Source organism: Odontesthes bonariensis, chromosome 23 (genome assembly GCF_027942865.1).
Source record: "Odontesthes bonariensis isolate fOdoBon6 chromosome 23, fOdoBon6.hap1, whole genome shotgun sequence".
In the NCBI taxonomy this organism is placed as follows: domain Eukaryota; kingdom Metazoa; phylum Chordata; class Actinopteri; order Atheriniformes; family Atherinopsidae; genus Odontesthes; species Odontesthes bonariensis.
Window position 1 is genome coordinate 20,405,413 of NC_134528.1, and position 19,239 is coordinate 20,424,651.

At 40.9% G+C, this 19,239-nt stretch overlaps 1 protein-coding gene across 2 annotated transcripts in view; it reads left to right on the plus strand.

Annotated features, from left to right (window-relative positions):
• The first annotated feature begins 384 nt into the window (after positions 1 to 384).
• trrap (transformation/transcription domain-associated protein) overlaps positions 385 to 19,239 on the plus strand; it is a 77,555-nt gene continuing 58,700 nt past the window's right edge. For both annotated transcript variants that reach the window (XM_075458088.1, XM_075458089.1), the window contains exons 1-30: positions 385 to 1,812; positions 2,392 to 2,557; positions 3,534 to 3,583; positions 3,719 to 3,829; positions 3,930 to 4,034; positions 4,228 to 4,311; positions 4,676 to 4,732; positions 4,936 to 5,061; positions 5,456 to 5,533; positions 5,783 to 5,871; positions 6,416 to 6,512; positions 6,808 to 6,946; positions 7,560 to 7,638; positions 8,232 to 8,466; positions 8,553 to 8,889; positions 9,085 to 9,182; positions 9,366 to 9,560; positions 9,674 to 9,865; positions 9,951 to 10,116; positions 10,242 to 10,498; positions 11,235 to 11,435; positions 12,662 to 12,813; positions 14,894 to 15,093; positions 15,384 to 15,601; positions 15,914 to 16,111; positions 16,212 to 16,472; positions 16,825 to 16,986; positions 17,185 to 17,281; positions 17,552 to 17,673; positions 18,882 to 19,052. In XM_075458088.1, coding sequence (XP_075314203.1) covers positions 2,458 to 2,557; positions 3,534 to 3,583; positions 3,719 to 3,829; positions 3,930 to 4,034; positions 4,228 to 4,311; positions 4,676 to 4,732; positions 4,936 to 5,061; positions 5,456 to 5,533; positions 5,783 to 5,871; positions 6,416 to 6,512; positions 6,808 to 6,946; positions 7,560 to 7,638; positions 8,232 to 8,466; positions 8,553 to 8,889; positions 9,085 to 9,182; positions 9,366 to 9,560; positions 9,674 to 9,865; positions 9,951 to 10,116; positions 10,242 to 10,498; positions 11,235 to 11,435; positions 12,662 to 12,813; positions 14,894 to 15,093; positions 15,384 to 15,601; positions 15,914 to 16,111; positions 16,212 to 16,472; positions 16,825 to 16,986; positions 17,185 to 17,281; positions 17,552 to 17,673; positions 18,882 to 19,052 — 4,377 coding nt within the window. In that variant the 5' untranslated portion in view covers positions 385 to 1,812; positions 2,392 to 2,457. The remainder of the gene's footprint in view (positions 1,813 to 2,391; positions 2,558 to 3,533; positions 3,584 to 3,718; positions 3,830 to 3,929; positions 4,035 to 4,227; positions 4,312 to 4,675; positions 4,733 to 4,935; positions 5,062 to 5,455; positions 5,534 to 5,782; positions 5,872 to 6,415; positions 6,513 to 6,807; positions 6,947 to 7,559; positions 7,639 to 8,231; positions 8,467 to 8,552; positions 8,890 to 9,084; positions 9,183 to 9,365; positions 9,561 to 9,673; positions 9,866 to 9,950; positions 10,117 to 10,241; positions 10,499 to 11,234; positions 11,436 to 12,661; positions 12,814 to 14,893; positions 15,094 to 15,383; positions 15,602 to 15,913; positions 16,112 to 16,211; positions 16,473 to 16,824; positions 16,987 to 17,184; positions 17,282 to 17,551; positions 17,674 to 18,881; positions 19,053 to 19,239) is intronic.

Here is a 19,239-nt window from a genome sequence, read left to right on the forward strand (position 1 = left end):
GAATGAAAACCCATTAGCAAAGCTTGTGGGTAGGAGAAGGGCTTGATGGATTAGGTAAGATAAAAACAAAAAAAAAAAAGTCTGTCTTTCAGCCAAGCTTTATTATTTCCAAGGCTATTAAAACAAGCATTATGAAAAGAAAAAACATGTCCTGTTGCCCTGTTTGTACTCTGAGAGGCGGGTATGAAAGCGGCTTGATATGGTCACAATGAAACTTGGAAAGCAAACTGAAGCAGGGCTATGAAAGGTGATCTGCAATGATCTCAGATAACAGATGTTTTTCTCATAGGACTGATAAATTTGACATAATTTTATCAGCCCCTACCCCCCCCCCCCCCCAAAAAAAAAGTGATGATCAGTGAAAACAATGAAAGCCATTGTAAATAAGAAGCTTCAGGTTCTTGAATCAGCTTTCCTCTGCCATTAAAGATGAGCCACTTTAAAAAAAAAATGGAAAAAAGAAAACGATGTACAAAATAACGTAATGTAATTTGACTGTGCAAAATTGACCCCAAAGCTGGTTTTCCTCCAAATTTGGGATTTTTCCTGTAGCCTCTTTGAACAATAACTGATAATTGTTTGTGAAAAACAATATAACTCATGGCATAGACACATTAATTGTGTCTAAAACTTGCTAATTTAATGGAAGACTAGATTGATTTAGAAAAATCTGTCCTAAACATCCCTTTTTCTTTTCTTTCTTATTCCCCTCAGCAGTTAAACTCACACATGGTGCCATGTAAGAGAATGTTCTGAACAGATTATATGCCCTATTTGATATACTCCATGCATACTTTTCAGACTTTCAGAGCAGTTGCATGACCCATTTTGACTCAATACAAAAGTCAGAATGTTTTTTCTTTTATTGACCCCCAATTAAAAAAAACCAAAAACTGCATTCCCATGTGTTTTATAACTGGTAAAATGCTGGAATCATATTTATCTTATTGCACTGATGGTGGCAAAACATTTTGCACTCACAGGTGCATTCAGTGGACTGCCATCTAGTGGTTAAAACAGACCACAAAAATGATACGAGGTGTAGACATAAATTAAAATATCTCCAAGATCTGTTTAATCGTATCGCAGAATTATAATCTATGTACATAGGTTACTACTTTTTTTTTCGAAACGTACCATTGTGGCTTGCAGGTGGAAATTACACGTCTTGTTGCATTGCGCCAAATATTGTTTTGTGAAGATTACTGAATAAACTAAAATAGGAGTTATTTGTTGGAACTTTTACCTTTCACTCATTGAAACAGTGTGGCCTAAAATTTAGTATCTCGATGATGATACAATTCCAGGCTGTATTATACATTTTTCTTCAATTGTGGGAAAAAGTTAGGAAGGCAAAGTTGCCTATATAACCTAATCGTCTGTATATTCATTGTGTTAACAATTATCTGTTATTCTAATTAGGAAGAAACTGTACGTATTTTAGTCAGAGTCTTATCACCGGCAGCAGCGACAAGCCATCTACTTTCTTCGCTATTAAGCGCGATCTAGGGAGGCAGAAGACCATCGAAAACGATGGTCTTATGATCACCCTTTTCAGTATATATCCTTCCGCTGGGACTAGGAGGAAACATTTGGACCAGTAGGATATTTTTTAATTATACAACGTCAACTATATCCCTTTTACGAATAGAAAAAAATGTTGATAAAATATTGATTTTCTGTATTTGTCCTTTTATATGACGTGTGATAAATAAAAACTCGCGGAGGTATATTACACATATGCTTCGGCGAACACAGCAGCGCGAGCGCGGTTGATACAGAGGTCTGACGGTTTCCTGTTGGCGGCGCAGGGTAAGTACACGGGCTTCGTTTTGTCTTTTAAACTTTTGGGGAAATGTTGGGTGTTTTTCGTTGCTTCTTGTTTGCAAGTTATTTTTGAATAGGTTATTAGCAGAGCTAATGTGGTTTCTCCCTCTGGCTAACATTCATTTTCTCTGAAAATAGAGATTATTGTAGGTGGATTCGCGAGCGCTTTCAGTCTTTAAGATGGCTAGCTTATTTGCTAACCGTTCCTAGTGTGTTCTACAAAATTAATTTGTTTAACTTTTGTTGCTTTATTGTGCGAATTAATAAGCGGTCAAGACGTCTTAACACTTGCACGATTTATATTTTACCCTTAAAACGTTATTTTTAATGTTCAAATACTGTTGGAGTCCACAGAAATTGTGCTAGGTGATGCTTGTAATGATGTCATCAATGTGCGCCTGTTAAGATGCATGTATTTGGATCTGTTACCTGTTAGTGGAAAAAGTGTCGCCTATGTAACAAACAAACGCAGCATTTTCTTTTGTTTTTGTTAATGTGTGATTAAAGATTACATTATTTTCACTACCAGTGTTTCAGGTGTCTTATCTTCTCTCATTTCTACAGCACATGAGAATATAGTGTCCACACAGATCTGTGCAGGCTACTGCCCAGTCTGTCCCTGCTGCCACCATGGCCTTTGTACCCGCGCCCAGCCCCACTGTGGTCGACCAGACCACACTCATGAAGAAATACCTGCAATTTGTGGCAGCGCTCACAGATGCGAATACACGTAAGTTTAACCCCAATTTGCTTTGTGAGTGTCAGTTAAAGTGCATCAAGACTGTCCCAAAATTGTGTAATTTCCAGAACTGTCTTGTAAGACTGATTGTAAAAAAAACAAACAAAAAAAAAAAAGTGTTGCTCTGTAAAATGTAAAAAAGACATGGAATGCAATGATTTTCAGAGGGTTTAAAATTATATTTGATCTGAAAAAGGTGCAAACGCAACACTTTCAGCGTGTGCTGGCACCATTCAAAAAAATGAGCCCAGCACACAAGAAAAATATGTCAGTATTTGTTATGTTGTCTGTTAACTATGTGAAATGACAAAGGGTTTAAAGGATAGGCAGATTATTTTTACAGTTTGCAACAGGGCTCCACCTATTTTAAAAACTGGATTGTATTTGAATAATTAAGTTGCCATCTAAGCCATTAAAAGTTGTGGTATCTATCTAGCTGTAAGGCAGTAGTCCATGCATGCGTTTCCATGAACTGTTAAGTCGAGCTACCGTCGTGATTTGGCTGAACCATCTTTGCCAAGTTCAAAAGTTGTGTGGGATTGTAAGTGCAGTAAAAATGAATGAAGCAAAAGACGTGAAGCTTAAATTTTATGATAGTAATACAATTAAATAATAATACATTTCTCATACATGGTAGTTATGAGACACCATTTTATTCAATTGAAAGTTCTCACCTTAATGTTGGCCAAATGAACCATGAGGCACCTGTGCTTAGCGTGGGCGATGTGATGAGAGCGATATGCTTTAGTCCAGTCAAAGGTGCGAGTGTGTGAGAGAGTGCTTGTTTGCGTGATTGAGTGTTTGAGTGCGTTTCTTGATGTACCTTTTGATTAAGCTGGACGCTGAAAGTAAAACTGATAAGATCTGAAAGCCTCTGCTAAGCACACGGAGTCAGCCCTGTGAAAGTTTTGATTGCATCCTTAGCCCCTTTGATATTAATGGCAGCACTCTGTCTTTTAACTTCCAGCTGATGAAACGAAGCTTAAGATGATGCAGGAGGTCAGCGAGAACTTTGAGGTGAGTTTGATGAATCTTTTCAGTGGGTGATGGAGTGGATTGGGGGGGGGCTCTTTGAACATAAGAAAATACTGCGTGTTGCACTTGAGTTTCTTTTCTTCATCACATGAAACATCTTGGACTTGTATATTTCAGAATGTAACGTCTTCACCTCAGTACTCCACCTTCTTGGAACACATCATCCCTCGTTTCCTTACGTTTCTTCAGGATGGAGAGGTGCAGTTTCTTCAAGAAAAACCTACACAGGTTTGTGGCTAAGGACAAGTACCAGACCTTTTGTTATTTTTAAAGTTCAAAGTTGGAATACTAATTAAAAAAAAAAAAAAAATGTTCTCCACCTGTTCAGCAATTGAGAAAGTTGGTACTGGAAATCATCCATCGTATCCCAGCAAATGAGCACCTTCGTCCACACACCAAGAACATCTTGTCTGTGATGTTTCGCTTCCTGGAGGTACGGTTCCCGTTCTCCCACAACTCAACATTTTCACATCTGATGGTTTTGTTGTTGGGAAATTATTGATATAACAGTAGGGAGTCATTGGTGTGGCCCAAAATATATTTTGAATGTTAATAACTGGCATTTACCACTGACTAAGGATACATTCTACATATTCTACCCGTTTTTCCATCATTTTATTTCTCAGATTGAAAGTGAGGAAAATGTGCTGATTTGCCTTCGCATCATTATTGAACTTCACAAGCAGTTCCGCCCTCCAATCTCTCAGGAGGTGAGCATCGCAGCCATTTAACTATTTTCTCGAGTTCTGAAAATTTGGTGAAAGTGTTAAGGATGTGGTTGTCCTCAAGCTAACCTCTGATAGCTGACTTTGTTGCTGTGCTGATGAATGCAGATGGATCATTTAATGCTGTAGTTCTGACTTAAGAGAAAAGCATTTTTCTAAATATTCCTCAGATGCAATTACTGTTCTATTTTAATAGTTAATTACTTATTCCATCTCTCCATTGTACTGTTAATAAAACATGTTTTAGTTGTGCATGTCTTAAGGAAGAATTGGTATTCCCTTAATTATGAAAAAAAGATTGAACATTTAAACCGTTTTCAACATGTGATCCATTATCCTTTCTTCTCAGATTCACCACTTTCTGGACTTTGTTAAGCAGATTTACAAAGATCTTCCCAAAGTTGTTGTGAGTACAACCAAAGAGTGTGTGTGGCTTTTCCAACCGTGAAAGTGTTTGTCAATATGTGGGTATTTTATGCTAGAAGCACCTATTACCTTACCATCATCCTCTCCCCACTGCCTCTCTTCCTTTCTGCTTTTCTTTGTCCTGATATCTGTGAACCCATTCATTTTCCTCAACCATGTTTTGTGTTTTTTTTTTTTCCCCAGGCCAGATACTTTGAGAATCCACAGGTCATAGCGGAAAACACTGTTCCCTCACCAGAAATGGTGGGGATGATCACATCTGTGTTGGTTAAGACTGCGCCAGAGAGAGAAGACAGCGAAACACGAACAGTAAGTTCCTGATTAGTTTGGTGCTACATATCTATTTTTTACAGTACTGTCTATAACCACTGGGGGGTAGGAGTGTACTGTGTTGGTTAAACAGGGGAGATGATGAATCTGCATATATACTGTATCTAAATGGACGATGCACAGAAACATACAATGCTCTTTTCCTATTATAACTATAAACATCTATCCGGCAGGGAAAACTAGATGTTTAACAAAGTGCTCTTAACCTGCTGAAACACACTGTTGTCGAAAGTGTGCAAGAAATAGGAGTACTTGTAGTTTGAATTGTTCTTGTCGTGGCAGTTTATTATTTTCTGTAATCGTTTTTTTAAGTTCAGCAGTTATTTCATTTCATTCTTCTGTTGTCAATTTCTCCTTTTCAATTTCCTCAAAGCACACCATCATCCCTCGGGGGTCATTATCTCTCAAGGTGCTGGCAGAGCTGCCCATCATAGTGGTGCTGATGTATCAAGTGAGTGAAATACTTTTGGACTCCTCTAAAGATACCCATCATTTCACCCAAAACTGTGGATCAACATGGGACATCTGCCTTTTTTTGCCTTTAGAATTTCAAATGTTATTGTAGAGTACTCCTTTTTTTTTTCTTCTTTAAAGTAAAAACGTACGAGCCTTTTTATTCGTACTGAATTCAAATTCCCTCCTTCAGCTATGATCATTTCCTAACTGATTTTTTTTTTTTTTTTCTCTGTTTTTATCTAAGCTGTATAAGCTGAATATTCACAATGTGGTGTCAGAGTTTGTACCCCTCATCATGAACACCATCATGCTGCAGGTGTCTCCGCAGGCCAGGTAAAATGCATCTCTTTATCCGTTCACACTTATGTTTTGAGCTGTGCAGATGTGTCTCAGAATGGATTTTCAATGTGCCTTTTAAAAAAAAAAAATCATTTTCAATTTCAAAGGTTTTAAATGGGTTTGGGTGTGTTAAAGAGAATTGACCTTTCTTTTTCTCTTTTGCACTCAATGTGTTAAAAGCACCGCTTGGTACTGTTTTTGGCGAAAGCCCGTGTTAAAATTCATGTGGGGGAGTTTAAATTGTAGAAATTGGCTTAGCAGGGTTGTGTTAAGCATTTAATCAGGAAGGAAATGGAGTAGAGTTCGTTTGAAAAAAATAAAATAAAATAAAAATCGGATCTGCTCCTGCCAGGTGCAGCTTTTCTTTTCTGTAATAACTGAGGCATAAACGAACAGGTCAGCCATGTAGAATTGACTCGTACACGGAGACCCTAACTTTCAACCTTTCTAATCGACAGTAATGGCAGTATCCAACTTTTTTTTTTTTTTTTTTTTTTTTTTTTTTTTTTTTTTCAAATGTCATTTGCTTTCTTTTTAGGCAGCACAAACTTTATAACAAGGAGCTGTACGCTGATTTCATTGCTGCCCAAATCAAGACTCTGTCATTTCTGGCCTACATCATCCGAATCTACCAGGTACATCTCATTGAAGCTTAATCTCTTGTCAGTGAATTGGTTCAGTGAGTTATGTCGCCTCACAGAAAAATAGTTGTAATTTAAAGCAGTTTTGCTTGGATTGTTGTAGTTTCTTTAGTAAATCAAATGCACCTATTTCAAAGGATCATTTTCTTGGAGATGGTTTCTGCCTGTGGCGATGAGCAAGTAGCAGTGTAATATCAGATGCTTTATAATTTAGCTTAAAGTAATTTTAAAAAAAGAATTCAGAATCATGTTTTTTTTTTCTTTTTTCTTTTCTTTGTACACCTGTCAGGACCTGGTCGGAAAATACTCTCAACAGATGGTAAAGGGCATGCTGCAGCTGCTGTCCAACTGCCCCCCTGAAACTGCTCATCTCCGCAAGGAGCTGCTCATTGCAGCAAAGCACATCCTCACAACTGACCTGCGCAGCCGTACGTACACGCGCACAATATATACGATAATGAAAAGGCTAGTTACGTTTAGTCTTTTTTTTTTTTTTTTTTTCCTTTTCTTTGTTCATGATCACTGAAAAGTCCAGAAACCTTGAGGCCATTTATAGTTTACTTTGCCGTTATTGGTCACATAACAGCCTGGATTCTTGCCGAGCTTTAGATTTCACATTTCAGTTCTGAAAGAACTCTTTTGTTAGCTGTCGCACCAGGGCTGTGGAACGTCCCTTTTGTTTGCTGGTTGAGAGGTGAGATTGAATGAAATGGAATAAAAGCTCAGCCATTTATCAGCGAAGTCTTGAGAGAGCAGTGCATTTTTATTATTTTTTAAAAGCCACCTGACGGTGTGGCTGCAGAAAGCTGATGGAAATCTACCTCTTGCTGGCAAAGCAGAAACGCCAAGAGCTACAATTATTCTTTCTTTTCTCGTTTATTATAATAAAGTTTAGAATTTCAAACTTTAAACACTTACTTTCCACAAATGCATGGACGCACTTTTCCCCCCTATTTTTCCTTCCATCTATCAACTTGTTTTTATCTCTCTCTCCACACCTAACCTATTTGACTCATACCATTCATTTTCGCTGTGTTTCAGAGTTCATACCGTGTATGGATAAACTTTTTGATGAATCCATCCTAATCGGCTCTGGTTACACTGCTCGGGAGACTCTCAGGTAAGTTTTCTGTATTTGTGTGCACCACCGGTTGCAACTCTGTGGTGTCGGCACAGGCTCACTCTCATGGGGATTTCTCAACCAGGTGCATAAGGTGTTAAGTGTCTTATCCTGTTAATTAGGAGCTTCTCACTATTGCAGAAATTCTCAGGGAAGCTGAGTGCAACACTGCAGCGCATATCGCACTGTCAAGTTCTCATGTACACCTGCGTCTCCAGAGGGCAGGCTTCTCGCACGTCCTCTCTTAGTTTGATTTCAAAACCTCCTTGACCCCTCCCAGTTGCCAAAGTAGCTCACCTCATCAACAAAATAGCTGTCATTTCCCATTAGTACTAGAAAGGAAACGGGGCAGTTGGATGAGAGCTGGCTGGACCATCAGTATCACTCATTAGTTCACCTTCTCTCTTCCTTTCTTCCTCATCCCTCAGGTTCTTTCTATAACTGTGAAACTTCAGCCTGCTTAATTCGTACTTTCTCTGCCTTGAGAAAAACTTCAGATCACCCGAACATATCTTCTACATTTTTAACTAATATTTAGGATTGACACATGATTGTAATTCTGTCCCACTTTGCATGTCTCTCTTTCTCTCCAGGCCCTTGGCCTACAGCACTCTCGCAGACCTGGTGCACCATGTTCGTCAGAACTTGCCCCTGACAGATTTATCCCTAGCCGTGCAGCTCTTCGCCAAGAACATTGATGACGAGTCGCTTCCCAGTAACATCCAGACCATGTCCTGCAAGCTGCTTCTCAACCTTGTGGACTGTATCCGCTCAAAGTCGGAGCAGGAAAACGGAAACGGGCGGGACATTCTGATGAGGATGCTGGAGGTAAGTTTGACCTTTTTTTCTATGAAGTGATATCATTGAAGAAATGCTGACTTACTTTTCCCGCTTTTCCTTTTCTTATAAAACAGGTGTTTGTACTCAAATTTCACACCATTGCACGCTACCAGCTGGTATCCATCTTCAAGAAATGTAAACCTCAGTCGGAAATGGGTGTGGTTGACCCAGGGGCATTACCTGGGGTACCAGCCACGCCCACGCCCTCCACCACCCCTGCCATTCCACCACCCGCTCCGCCAACACCTGTTGCTGCGGCACCGGCACCACCAGCAACGCCCTTTGACCGACCTGGAGAGAAGGAAGACAAACAGACGTTTCAGGTGTCGGACTGCCGCAGTTTAGTCAAGACCCTGGTATGCGGAGTGAAGACAATTACTTGGGGCATCACCTCTTGCAAGGCTCCAGGAGGTGAGGGGAACAGCAGACATTTTTGTTCTTTGTTCAATGCATAAGGAAGAGTTGTTGACATTAAATCATGCAATCATTTCAATACCTTGAAATGCTTAAAGCACATATACCATTGATTTGTCTCCTTAAGTGGAGCTTTTACCGTGATTGTTTTGTTCTTGTAACGCAATGTTTAATTTCCTACTTTCTTCTCAGAGGCGCAATTCATTCCGAACAAACAACTCCAACCAAAAGAGACCCAAATCTACATTAAACTGGTCAAATATGCCATGCAGGCCTTGGACATCTACCAGGTACAACCAAAGATTAAACAGATTGCGGCTCTTGGAACGTATTTTGCATTTAAAATTGTTGTTTTTAACGTTTGTCATTTTTCCAAGTTGTGCAGTTGTTAGGGAATTCTAAATTGATCTGGAATTGATGCATATGATGGAGAAGTTTCCTTGAGTTTAACATAATGGTCTCTACTAATACAGGTGCAGGTTGCCAATAACCAGCAGACGTACGTCAGAGTAGCCAATTGCCAGACCGTCCGCATGAAGGAGGAGAAAGAGGTTCTGGAGCACTTTGCAGGGGTCTTCACCATGATGAACCCTCTCACGTTCAAGGAGATTTTTCAGACCACTGTGCCATATATGGTGGAGAGGATCTCCAAGAACTATGCATTGCAGGTACATACTGTCTCACATATAAAGATAAATCTGTTAAGTTTTGATTCTGGGCTAATCTATTTTCTCTCACAAATGCACATAAAAATACAGAATGGTTCTCTGTTGTTTTCCAGATCGTAGCAAATTCCTTCTTGGCCAACTTGTCGACATCAGCTCTGTTTGCCACCATCCTAGTAGAGTATCTTCTTGAGAGGCTACCAGAAATGGGCTCAAACGTTGAACTCTCAAACCTCTACCTCAAGCTCTTCAAATTAGTCTTTGGCTCGGTATCGTTGTTTGCTGCTGAGAATGAGCAGATGCTAAAGGTAACTGGGTGCTTAGCAATGGAACAACAAAAAAAGGAGCCTCTAGAAAGTCTTTTACTAATAAGACTTTTCCCTCTTTCCTCAGCCACACCTCCACAAGATAGTGAACAGCTCAATGGAGCTGGCTCAGTCCGCTAAGGAACCGTACAACTACTTCCTACTTCTTCGCGCCCTCTTTCGCTCTATCGGTGGAGGCAGCCATGACCTTCTGTACCAGGAGTTCTTGCCCCTTCTACCCAACTTGTTGCAAGGTAAAACCTCCCCTTCACCGTTACTCTTTTCTTGAGAATTTCTTATGTTTGACAAATGTGGAAAAGTGGATGCCAATGCTTTTATTCTTCTCAAATTTCCAACATCCCCCTTCCAATTCCATTAGGTCTAAACATGCTGCAGAGCGGTCTTCACAAGCAGCACATGAAGGACCTATTTGTGGAGTTGTGTCTGACAGTGCCAGTGCGCCTGAGCTCCTTGCTGCCCTACTTACCCATGCTAATGGACCCACTGGTGTCTGCACTCAACGGTTCACAGACCCTAGTTAGCCAGGGCCTTCGTACCTTGGAGCTGTGTGTGGACAATCTACAGCCTGACTTCCTCTACGACCACATTCAGCCTGTCAGGGCTGAACTCATGCAGGTGGGGTTTTTTTCTCGACATGGTGATGATTTTTAAAAAATTTTTTTATTTAAGGTCAATTGCAGTGTCGTCTGTGCAAACATAGAATTTTAATCAGATGAAGGTTTTGGTTGCAAAGTATGTTATAACTCCCTCTAATTAGTGCAATTAATTCAGTCATTGTTGCTTAACGTATCTGCCATCTTGTGGTGAACTTGGTGCAATGCAGACAAGTCAATGAACAAGGATTAAGGACCCAGCATGGTTGCCGCGATGGCTCGTGCGAGCATGGTTGATGACGTCACGGTTTCGTGTCGGCCATTTAGTGGCGCAGGGGTAGATGCGGCAGTAGCTGCAATTTTCTCCGTCACAGAGGTGTCGCTGCTACGTAAAGGTTACCGCTAACCACTCTACAGCGACTAAAGTGGAGAAGAAAACACCTGTCATCAATGATACTGCTGCAGTATCTGGAAGATGAAATGCTGCTTAGAACCTTGTTGGCAAAAAGGCGACGAAAGAGAAAGATTACTTGCATAATAGCTGGTGAGACTGCGGAAGTCGAAATTTCAATAGGTGTGTTATCACCATTATAGTCTGATATAGTACTTAGTTCAGTGAATTTAGCTCTGTAAATTTCTTGCCAGCCGCCCCAACTTTTTACTGATGACACTCACCAGTGCAACTGGGCCTTATTTCATTTTGATTGAATTTTGATCCAAAACAAAAAGTTTTAAGTTCTTTCCATCCTGTTCTCCAGGCCTTGTGGCGTACCCTCCGTAATCCAGCTGAAAGCATCTCCCATGTGGCTTACCGGGTGCTGGGAAAGTTTGGAGGCAGCAACAGAAAGATGCTGAAGGAGTCTCAAAGACTACATTATGTGGTGACTGAGGTCCAGGGGCCTAGCATCAAGGCTGAATTCACCGACTGCAAAGCATCCATACAACTTCCTATGGAGAAGGTAAGATGATGATGTGGATAGATGACCTTTGCTTTATCCAATTGTTCACTGAAGAGAAAAGTTTCGTGGTGATTTCTCTTAACAGCATCTGACGCTACTTTCAAGGCCCTTTCTCCCCCTTTTGCCGTTGCATTTGGGCCATCGACAAAAGACTTAAACCTAAAAGAGCTTGATATTCCTCATTATTGTTCTCCACTGAGAGCAATATATCTTTGTCACAAGTTTGTTTGTGTGAGAGACAAAGTAAGTGAGGAGATGTGTGTGTGTGTGTGTGTCTGTGTGTGTCCTCCAGGTAATTAAATTCATGTCTTGTTCCTCCTCCTCATCCCCCAGTCAGTAATCATCAATCTACTGTGGGCCACCATGACGGCATTATTTACTCTCTCTAATGGCTGCTGCCTCTTCTTGGTTATCAGTCTGTGTGTTCGGCATCATCGTGGGCGTAGGCAACTCGCACACAAAGCTTAACATGCAGCACAGGCTGAAGGCATGTGTCTCACTAAGCAGCCATATGGTTAGTTGGGAAAGACGGCTTAAAGTGCTGCACGTTGGACCAATGGATCAGATAATAATGATATCTTGGACAATAATACAGCAAGGATAAACACTGACTTGTTGTTTTAACTGCACACCTTTTGATTTTTATTTTTTGTTTTTCTGCATCCTTTGCCTTTCAAGCTCTTTTCCAGTTTTCTGTGATCTGTTGTATTTTATTGTTTGTAGCGACTATTTTATTATCATTTTTTTTTTTTTTTTTATCCACACCAAGGATGAAGCAGTGTTTTCATTGAATACTGGATTCAAAATGTATTTTCTATTCTACTATTTGATATTTAATTATTGGTATCACAGTGTTTGACAAAGTCCCAGTTCTGACAGAAACACTCTACAATTAGAGTCTACTATTATATCATGCTATACTCTCATCCACCCTTAATTCTCTGGCTTCTCCTCATCCTTGCTCTATCCTCTGAGTGGCATTAATTAGTTCATTTTCTCCCTTTTAAGTGCCTAGCTGCTGTGGCTTGACAGCCCATAATGTAAAAATGATAATGACCTTTACTCTGCCAGATGGTGCTCTGTTCCTTCATGCAGTTAATCATATATATGGACTATACAGTTTATTTCCCATATTAATAATTTACCAGTATTGGCATTTTGCGTAAACAACTGCCATTTCAGACAGGTGAAGATGTAGTAAACTGTTCATGCTCTGTTTCTCCAAGGCAATAGAAACTGCTCTTGACTGCCTGAAGAGTGCCAACACAGAGCCTTACTACAGACGCCAGGCCTGGGAGGTCATTAAATGTTTCTTGGTGGCCATGACGAGCCTGGATGACAATAAACATGCCCTCTACCAACTTCTGTCTCATCCCAAGTGAGTAAACACTCTGGCTTTAATTTGACTGTGGTGTATGCTTCCATATTGGGGTTGTTGTGGCACAGTAACTACATACAGTTGATTATCAACTGATTTGTAATGCGCTGGCTTTTGTCCATTACACGGTTTGCCTCGGTATGTGTGTTAGGACTTTTGTTTTCCAGTTCAGTCCCCAGCTCTTACTACATCAACGTAGGTGGGATATTTTTCTGACCGTAATAGCGGCGCCACCGGCAACTTCTTACATGTCATCTTGACACAACACGAACAACGCAGCAATGGAGGGCTGTGGACGGATGCTATTTTTCACTCTCAGTATGTGGTTGTTTGCTACAGTGAGTAGAAAAACTCAGAAATGAAAGACGGCAGCAACTGACCAGAAGAGTCTGGGAGCTTTCACACCAAATCGCAGCCGAAAAAACAAAATCACTCTGTTCCCTCTAAGATGATGCAAGAAGGTTTAGCCAACCTGAAAGCTAGTTTGCTAACAGCTGATTTTCAGTGACTGTAGCTGAACTTTAAAAAACATATGATTGACTTTAGAGACTACTGTCAGTCACATACTAAATATAATATGCTGTCTGTGTGTCAGATCTGTTGCTGTGACGAGTCTTTATCCAAACAGTTGTCCGTAGTGTCTATACATCACTTTTTATTATGGATTCAGCTTGCTTGGAACCAGAAATGGGACCAAAAAGTATCTGTGTCACTTACATGGAACTACCTTTAATGAATTCACACTGTTCAGAGTAAAGGAGAAATGGCACTGCAGTAAATCTAGATTCTAGATACTGTATATACAGGTGGTGCAAATATTGCTGAACTTTTTTACAAGCGAATGACGCACCTTAAAGATACCTTTTTCCTTCAGAAACCCATTCACATTGACATCTATCCTTGCCCACTGCTGACTTAACCTTTCTTTTCTGCCCATCTTTCTCTCCCCAGCCACACCAGGCCTCTATGCATCCCCATTACTCCCAACTGTCTTCCTACCCGCTGACTTACACTGCTCTCTGTCTTCTTTGCCATGTTTTTATTACATTTTGCTATAAACGCCACCTCTAAAGCGGGTATTACTGATTATGCATTTGTAGGCCATCCACCTTCTGTCAGGCCTCACTGCAGAGCACAAACGAACACATGAACAAACAAACAGAAATGAGGGTGTTTGTTGGGCGGGTTAGTCACATTACCATCATTGATCCCCAAGCAGGGGCTAATTGACTTTCCCCTTTCTGTTTATGCTACATTATGCCTCTTACTCTCTCCTGTCATTATGCAGTAACATACACACTTGCACTCAAATATGTTTTTGTGCACATGGGTATAATGAGGTGTGCCAGTTATAATGGGGGGGGCTGTGTGCCTTCTCAGACGTCTTGATTTGCAGTGTTCTTTCTATCTTGAAAGATTTGTCTGCTTTCTTGCTCTCTCTCTGCCTCCCTTGCATCCCTTTTTGCCCCAAAAAATGTTGTCACTCTGAAAATATAAAAAGATGTAACACACACACAGAGCTGTTCTTGAAATGCCAAATTGGCTGAGCTGAGTAATGTTGGAATGACCAGTCCCCGAATGAGTGAGGAGAAATTGATCTGATGCTCTGTCGACTATCCCACCAACCACTTTCTCCCCCCCCAAACAGTCCACCTCCCCATCACTTCACACCTCTTCCTCCAAAGAACTTTTTTTTTTTCAAATGGCACTAATAAAATGAAGCGGTCCATCAGGTCTGCTCCTGGCGTGTGGCATTATAAAACACAAGCTCAAGCATGGAGAAAACAGCTGCTCAATCACAGCACAGCCCAGTTGCCTTCAGCAGCTGTAAATAATAAAACATGCCAACACAGGGGAAAAAGGAAGGCAGAGGAAACAAAGAGGAAACTGAAAATGTAAAAACGTAGAGAATTGGAAGCAGTGGACATGTGTTATTACTTTTTCAAATATTGTGTCATGGCACAATAGACTACTTTTTGGGCTTTTAAGGGAAGGTTTCTGACACTGTTACATGTTTTTCTTGTCTATAGGTGATCGTCTCATTATTCATTTTGTGTTTTGTTTTTTTTCCGCCCATTAGCTTTGCTGAGAAGTGGATTCCTAATGTCATCATCTCTCACCGCTACAAGGCACAAGACACACCTGCCCGCAGAACTTTTGAACAGGCTTTAACTGGGGCATTCATGTCTGCTGTGATAAAGGACCTGAGGCCCAGTGCGCTGCCTTTTGTAGCCAGTCTGATTCGGCATTACACCATGGTGGCTGTGGCTCAGCAGTGTGGTGAGGAACCAGTGCTCTTCATACTTCAGAGGAACTAAAAATTAGTTTTCTGTTTTGCCCTTGCATTGACATTAATCCCCCTCAGCACAATAGAGTAACTCTCTTTCCAGTTTCTTTTTTTTCTTCTTTACATTCCCAGTCAGACTTTTTTTTTTATTTTGCAGTTGACGCATGTAATATTCAAAGATGATATTTTATTAAAAAGAAAATCTAAAATTGAATGTCCCCTAAGTCAAAGTGGTGGTAGCGTAGCGATCATATCTTTCTCTCGTCCTCCTACCTCCTGCCAGGTCCTTTCCTGCTGCCTTGCTACCAGCTTGGAAGCCAGCCAAGCACAGCCATGTTCCACAGTGAGGAGAATGGTTCAAAGGGCATGGATCCACTGGTTCTCATCGATGCCATAGCTATCTGCATGGCTTATGAGGAGAAGGAGCTTTGTAAGATTGGAGAAGTGGCTCTGGCTGTCATCTTTGATGTGGCCAGCATCATCCTTGGCTCCAAAGAGAGGGTAAATCACATCAAACGATCAAATGTTGTAGGGTTCCCATGAATCTGAAAGCAGCACATAAGCTTGTTCTGCATTATTTGGTGAACATAAAGACTGTTAAGGCAGTTATTTCACTCTCATTCTCGTGAAAGAGCAACCCCTCAGACATTATTTATTTACACACTGAGCTTAAAACTGTGTAGCCAACCCTTGACCGAATTCAATTGTTTCTCGTGCACAAGGTATTATTCGGAACAACTGACTTATTAGTTGACATGTGTGTTGTCTTTTGATGGAAAACGCCCTTAATAACGCTGGCTTTCGTGTCCCCAGGCATGCCAGCTGCCTTTGTTCTCCTACATCGTTGAGCGTTTGTGCGCATGCTGTTATGAGCAGGCCTGGTACGCTAAACTTGGTGGTGTGGTGTCCATCAAATTTCTGATGGAGAGGCTGCCTCTCATCTGGGTGCTGCAGAACCAGCTCACGTTTCTCAAAGCCCTGCTCTTTGTCATGATGGACCTCACAGGAGAGGTGAGAGTGCACACTCGGCTCGTAATTTTCCATTTGTCTCAGACCAGCATTTCTCTACTGTAAGGACTCTGTATTTATGAGCTCAGTTATATTCACACAGGTGTCAAACGGGGCAGTGGCCATGGCAAAGACTACCCTGGAGCAGTTGCTAGTGCGCTGTGCCACTCCACTGAAGGACGAGGAAAAGACTGAGGAACTGCTGGCGGCCCAAGACAAATCTTTTCACATGGTCACCCATGACCTGGTCCGAGAAGTCACCTCCCCCAACTCCACTGTCAGAAAGCAGGCCATGCACTCCCTGCAGGTGCTGGCTCAAGTCACCGGCAAGAGTGTTACAGTCATCATGGAACCGCACAAAGAGGTGAAACCAAAGACTGTAAACCTTTTTTAGTGTATCGTGGTTAGATAGTGTGATGGACCTTTTTGTTAAATGCACATGGTTCATGAGCCTAAAAGACGAAACTGGCTTGAATTAAAAGGTGCATCTCGTTGCCCAAGAGTAAAACCCATTGAAATTTTCTTGATTTTCATATTGAGAGTTATAATGGTTATTTAAAAATATTTTTGTGATGCATTTCTTCCAAACTGATAAATGATAATTGCATATATTTTTTTTATTTTTTTTCTAAGCACTGGCAGTGTGCTGGTAAAGAGTGCCTGCTGAATGCCGTGTATTCATGTAAACCACTTCTTGATGGATTTATTCTCTTTAGGTTTTACAAGATATGGTTCCTCCCAAGAAACACCTGCTGCGTCACCAGCCCGCCAACGCCCAAATCGGCCTGATGGAGGGTAACACCTTCTGCACCACCCTGCAGCCCCGCCTCTTCACCATGGACCTCAATGTAATGGAGCACAAGGTCTTCTACACAGAGGTATGCATTGCAGATACGCTATCAAGTGCTTTTAGAATGTATTCCCAGTTTGATTCTCCTCTTCTTTTGTATTGGCACACAAACGTTAATTTGTCCGTCGTCTCAAAGTGGCACGTAGGCTTAGAATTTACCTGAATTAATCATTCACCTGTTGTATTATTTGAATTGACTTCTGCATTGTTCTCTTTCCCTGTCTAGCTGTTGAACCTATGCGAGGCAGAGGATGCTGCTTTGATGAAACTTCCATGTTATAAGAGCCTTCCCTCCCTGGTTCCTCTCCGTATTGCAGCCCTCAGTAAGTCGGCCCAGTTGTATCGCAATGTTAACAGTATGGAAATGAGGCTCACTCTTCTTTTGAGTCCATTTGCTAGACAGATTTTCTAAGACACAAACTATTAACATTGTGTTTGTTGAAATTGAGTGGATCATTATTTTTGACTGTATTGTCTCACTTTCTCTGTTTTATCTGTATGTGTGTATTGAATTAGTACCTATTCAGAAATGTTTAGATGTTTTGTCTTCTCAGAGAGCCTATTAAATCTTTTATATTTTGTAACTTGATTAGATGCCCTGGCTGCATGTAACTACCTGCCACAGTCCAGAGAAAAGATCATTGCTGCTCTGTTCAAAGCGCTCAACTCCACCAACAATGAACTGCAGGAAGCAGGCGAGGCATGCATGAGGAAGGTCAGTGTGACATCTCTCATCCCCCCCCTTATCTCTTTTCTTTTTTTAAATCGCTACACTAATTCATGATGCTCTTAAATCTATCAACTTTAGCAAAGATAGTACGTCTGTTTTTGTTGAAGACTGAATCATTCCTAAGATTTGATTTACAAAAATCTAAATCTTGCAAAGCAATCTTTGTTTAACGTCTCTCTTTATATGGTTTGAAGATTTTTAACTGAAATCTTGAATTATAATGGGTTTAATTCCACTCGGATGGAAAGCTCATTCTTGTTACATCACCTAATCCAACTGCAACCTATTTTGAACTAAAACACAGCCTTAGACCCGCAGACTTAACCTTTGTAAATATGGATTGGTCTGTTCCCTCAAGGTATAAAGTAAAATACGCAAGAAATTTGGTTGTGCCCTTTAAATTTTTTCCAAAGTGGCATTTTCTTCTCTCTATGAAATGGCCTTCTGTTTTGTCACCCCAGGCTTGAACCTCTTAATTTCTCTACAAGTGCGTTCTCTCATTATGTTATTTTCAGTTGTTCTTTGCCATTTTCCGTCTTCTTTGTTATTCCTCCCCTCTTACTGTTTTCCCTCCCACTTATCTTCATCTGAGGTTTATCTCACACTCCCTGAGCCAGTTCTCCCACTATTTATCAACGTATCCATACAATCTTAGATTCTATCCATCTACTCTATGCTTTTCATCCTTATTTTTCTCTACTACTGTCACTCCTCTTCACATCCTGTGATTTTCTTTTTTTTTTCTTTCCATTTTCTGTTCTCTCCATTCTTTCATCTCTGCCCTGCTAGCTCTAATGAGCGTTGCCATGGCTAGATCGATACAGGATGGAGTGCTTGTTCTTAGCGCTGAGAGGAAAATGAATGTGGCTGCCATGCATCGCCCCCCTTCCCCCACTCCCGTGTCTCTGTGAGACTGTGCGTCATCAGTGTTCGCTTGGCGTGTGTGTTTGTTCACAGCTTACCATTTCCTTATTTGAGTGGCCTTAGCTCTTCAGTCGTGACATGAGGAGCAGTAAGCAGTCCAAAAGGGTGGATATCGTGTTGAGGGGGGACTGTTAAAAGCAAGCTAGAATGATAGAATTTAAATCGTATGCTTTTTGTTTTTTGTACAATATTCATTTTGGGAATTCTGGCAAGATTTCATAATCATTCTATGTTTTAAATGATTTACTCTTGTTTGTTACTCTATGTAGTTCCTGGAGGGGGCCACTATTGAGGTAGACCAGATCCACACTCACATGCGGCCTTTGTTGATGATGCTGGGCGACTACCGCAGCCTGACACTCAATGTTGTGAACCGCCTGACTTCTGTCACGCGTCTTTTCCCCAACTCCTTCAACGACAAATTCTGCGATCAGATGATGGTAAGAAGCGCCAACATCCGATGTTGTTCGCCTCCTCTTTCTCCTGTCATTCAACACCCAACGGCTCAGCATAAATCATGGCCTCAGCTGCCAGTTATGTGGTAAAGTGGTGCTGCTAAGTGGCCTGTAGCTTTTGACTAACTAAGTTTTAGAGTATTTGACAATTTTGTTATTTATTCTGCAGATA